Raw genomic sequence first — 4297 nt, 5'->3', positions numbered from 1 at the left:
ACTCACTATCCAAAATAGGAAAAATGATGCCAACATTTATCCATTTAATGTTCTCCTTCTTTACCACCTCTTTCATGATTAGATTTGATCTTTTTTTATGTTCAATAGTGGCTCTATGATTATCCTCCAACAAAATTTTATGCATGCATGTTGAAGGACTTATCCTTTTTACATTTACAATTGTCCACCCCAATGCCTTCTTATGCTCTCTTAGAACTCTAAAAAACTTTTCTTCCTAGTTGTTATAAAGATCAGACAAAATAATAACAGGAAGGGTAGAGAGGTCACCAAGATATGCATAGCTTAAGTGGTTTAGTAATGGTTTGAGTTCTAACTTAACAAGTTCTTCAATAGACAGTTTCATTGGTGAAGATGAATAAGAAGAAAAATCTAACACCTCAAACTGTGTTCCTAAGACATGAAATAGGGCATTCAACACATTAACACATTCAATAACAATCTCATCACTTGTCTCAAATTCGACAATCAATGATGCCTCATATGGGTCTGTAGGATGACTTTCTCTTAAAACTTCACTTGTGACACTATCCACTACACTAACTGTAAAACACTCATCATGATCATTAGTAAACTTAAAGCTCTAAAAATGTGGTTACCTCTTGATCTAGCACTTGCAGGGTAAGCTCTCACTTTTTTTCATTAATGAGTGCTCTACAAGTGCATAAAAAAGGTCTTCCAAGGATAATAGGAACCTATCTATCCTTTTCCATATCAAGTACTATGAAGTTTGCAAGAAAGATGAATTTATCCACTTTTACATGTACATCTCCCATTATACCCTTCAAATATGTAAGACTTCTGTTTGCCAATTATAGAGTCATAATAATGGGCTTAATCTCCCCCAAACCCAACTTGTTGTAGATAAACAAAGGCATAAAATTAATACTTGCCCTCAAATCACTCAATGCCTTGGTGAAAACTAAAGCACTAATTGTGGATGGCATCATGAAGCTGTTAGGGTCTTTACGCTTTAGAGCAAGCTTGTTTTGTATGATTGCATTGCATTCCTTAGTGAGTGCCACTATCTCAAATTCAACTAACCACATTTTCTTGGATAAGATATCCTTTAAAAATGTTAAGTATGGAGGCATTTGCTCTAAAGCCTCAACGAAGGGGATGTTGATGTGAAGCTTATCCAATAAATCCATAAATTTTTGAAGTTGGCTCTCATCTTGATGCTTCTTGAAACCTTGAGGAAAAGGTGGTGGTGGTGGTGATAGAGTTGCCTTAGTCTCCTTTTCTTGACACTATTCACTATAACTTGCAATCTATGTCTCACTCTCCATTATCCTGTCTTTCTACTCAACTTGTTTTAGGACTTTTAACATCCTTACTAGTTCTCAAGGTGATGGCCTTGACATGTTCCTTGCCTTCCATCCTCGAATTTGCTCCTGTATCATTATGTAGTGTTCCTTGAGCTCTATTATTTAATAATAGGTTGACCAACCTAGGTTCTCGTCATAGCCCAATTTCCAAGCGATGACCGACGCATGGACTCAATGGGCATAGCCCACTAAGCCCAAGCAAGCTTATTTATATGACCTATTCATCATTCCATCAAAAGTTCCTAAAGTAACATTTCATAATTCCAATTCAAAGTAATGCTAACCATTGCCAACTCATTGTGAAACCTCGACCTTCATAGATGAGTAACTAGAGGTAAAACTTATGTTAAGGTTTAATTTGAGCTAATGATGCTAGTTATATGTTACTTGTAATTATTTTATGTCATTATAAGAGTAGGATTAAAAAATAATTTCAGTTGGTGAAGAAAGGTGCATAGTGGGCTATTGCTCTATTTGCATATATTTCAATTTTTCAAGCATATCTCCCACTAAAGAAGTCTAAATGACATGATATTTAGACCATTAGAAATTTAGGAGGTAAGGCTACAACTTTGATGTTTACCACTTTGCCTAGTTCTGACAGGAAGGTGGTCAAAATCTTCATCAAAGTGGAAGTATTATGCTAGGAAAACAGATTCGGACAGAACGTTTGAGCGCTGCAGCGTTGGAAATTGAGACTCGCGGCCCTCACCGTAATTTTCACAAATAATAAGTTTAGGGGATTTTTAAAGCTAGGACTCTTGGGGGCTACTTAATGGACTTCTTTTAGAAGATTTTGGACCTTTTCCAGTGTCAAAAGAGTAAAAGATTGCACAAGAAAAGGAGGAAGACAAGTGGCCTTGTTAAAGGCATTATTGTAATTGCATGAAGATTTAGATAAGCTTTAACTATAAAAATCCCATTCTTCTAGCAGCTTCTTCAAATTTCCAGCACTTCTTCTTCCTTTCTAATGTTTTCTCACCTTCCATGGAAGCTTGCTTTGAAACCTCCATAGATTTTCTTGAGTTAACCCCGATTTTCATGTTTTTGTGCACCCTTTCACAAAGGTCTTTGTGCTCTTTTACTTTTTCACCATAAAACCCTCAAAAGCCTTTCCGTAATACTTTCTCTCACTAGTTGGACATTTTAAAGAGAGAGAGGGAGATTTTTGACAAGAAATTGAAAGCTTTTGAAAGGGAATTCAATTACCAAGCTAGCAAGGTGAGTATTGAAATTGAGTTGATATTTTTAGTTGTTGAGGATGGCTGGTGGTTAGATCTGTGAGTGTTTTGTAGTTAAGGATTTATTCGTTTTAGTATGATTAGAGTAGTGAAAATACATAGCCATTTAATGGTAGTTGGAAACTAGTTAGGAATAACTAGCAGAACATGATTTAGGAGATAGCTTCTAGAACCATATTTATGTGAATTGAGTTAATTGTGATGCTATTATGATGATAGGTTCCAACAAAGCTCCACCGCCTCATTTGGACTATTAGAGGAAGTGAAACTGAGTAAGGATTTAAAAAATACTAGTGAGTGAACTTGCATTTCAAAATATTTTGGGAAAATGTTTACATGTTTCAAAGAATCATTTGGTAATCTTATCAGTTTTTGACTTAAGATTACCTAGGAACAAGCCCTTGATAAAATGTTTGATGTTGTGAAATGTGGAATGTGTAAAAGGATGAATCCACATGTTTTTGTATGATGTTGATATATATATTTGTATACTATGTCATAAATGGTACCATTGTGTGACAAATGCAACCGTGCATGTGCGGGTGAGTGTGCACTTGCCGGTGATGACGGTGGTGAGGGAGATGGATGGTGATACTGTCCGGCTATGTGCACGATGTGGTGGGATGTACATGAGCTAGGTGAGATGGGATGTCCGGCTATGTGCACGATGTGGTGGGATGCACATGAGTTGGGTGAGATGGGAAGTCCAGCTATGTGCATGATGTGGTGGGATGCACATGAGATGGGTGAGATGGGATGTCCGGCTATGTGCACAATGTGGTGGGATGCACATGAGCTGGGTGAGATGCACACGATGAATCTTAAAAATTTATCATTTATTTGCAAATTGATTTTATTGCAATGAGAAACACTCTGTTTATACTACCTTACTTGGATAATTGTTGAAAATTTCCTTTCTTTCCAATTTCATGCTAAATACGGTTCCTTCATCATTAAATGATTTAATAACCAAGGGTTTAAATGGAGGAATTTTAATAAGAACCTGAACTAAGTTGCATTTTTTTCGAATAAGTGCATCACGATTATCAACTTTCCTTCTTGTTGCTTTTTCTCTTTTTATGTTCACTCACTGTTTTCAACTTCATGTTTTCAGATCAAGAGGCAGTTGGAACCTAGGTAGAGGTGTCCACATAGTTTCTTCTTTGTTGGTAGGTATGTTGGCATTCAGTAGCCGTCCCTTCACCTTGGTCATTCCATTGGAAGTCAAGAATCATTTTGTTTGTGAATACATTCATGTGATGTAAAGTAGTAAGATATGTGTCTTAGACAATGTACGTATATTGTGACGGGTAATGCCACCACTAGTTGGCAATGGTTAACATTATTTGGGTAACGTGAAATGCAGTTTTGATTGCTACAGCATATTAATTAAGTACTTATATATTGGAAGTATGAAAGGTGACTTTAAGAATAATTGATGAAATGATGAGCAGGATTACGTAAATAGGCTTGCTTGGGCTTAGTGGACTACGTCAATTGAGTCCATGCGCCGGTCACGTCTTGGAAATCGGGTCGTGACACTCATATTAGCATTACCAATCAAAATATACATATATTTTCTAAAACATACATCTTAATAATTTACATTGGGTTTGTCTATACACAACAAAAGGGATACTCGACTTCCAACGGAGAGACCCGGGTGAAAGTACAGCTATTGTGTCACGACCCAAATTTCGGGTCATGACC

At 36.6% G+C, this 4297-nt stretch overlaps 1 protein-coding gene across 1 annotated transcript; it reads right to left on the bottom strand.

Moving 5' to 3' along the window:
- On the bottom strand, window positions 236–1169 carry LOC108661133. Its single transcript, XM_018117022.1, has 2 exons — window positions 908–1169; window positions 236–561 (listed from the first exon to the last, which is right to left on the bottom strand). The coding sequence occupies exons 1-2, from the start codon at window positions 1167–1169 to the stop codon at window positions 236–238; spliced, it is 588 nt and encodes a 195-aa protein (XP_017972511.1).

The sequence above is a fragment of the Theobroma cacao genome, chromosome 3 (genome assembly GCF_000208745.1).
Source record: "Theobroma cacao cultivar B97-61/B2 chromosome 3, Criollo_cocoa_genome_V2, whole genome shotgun sequence".
NCBI classification, from domain to species: Eukaryota; Viridiplantae; Streptophyta; class Magnoliopsida; order Malvales; family Malvaceae; genus Theobroma; species Theobroma cacao.
The sequence above is the reverse complement of the archived record's forward strand: the minus strand, read 5'-3'. Positions and strand labels throughout refer to the sequence as shown.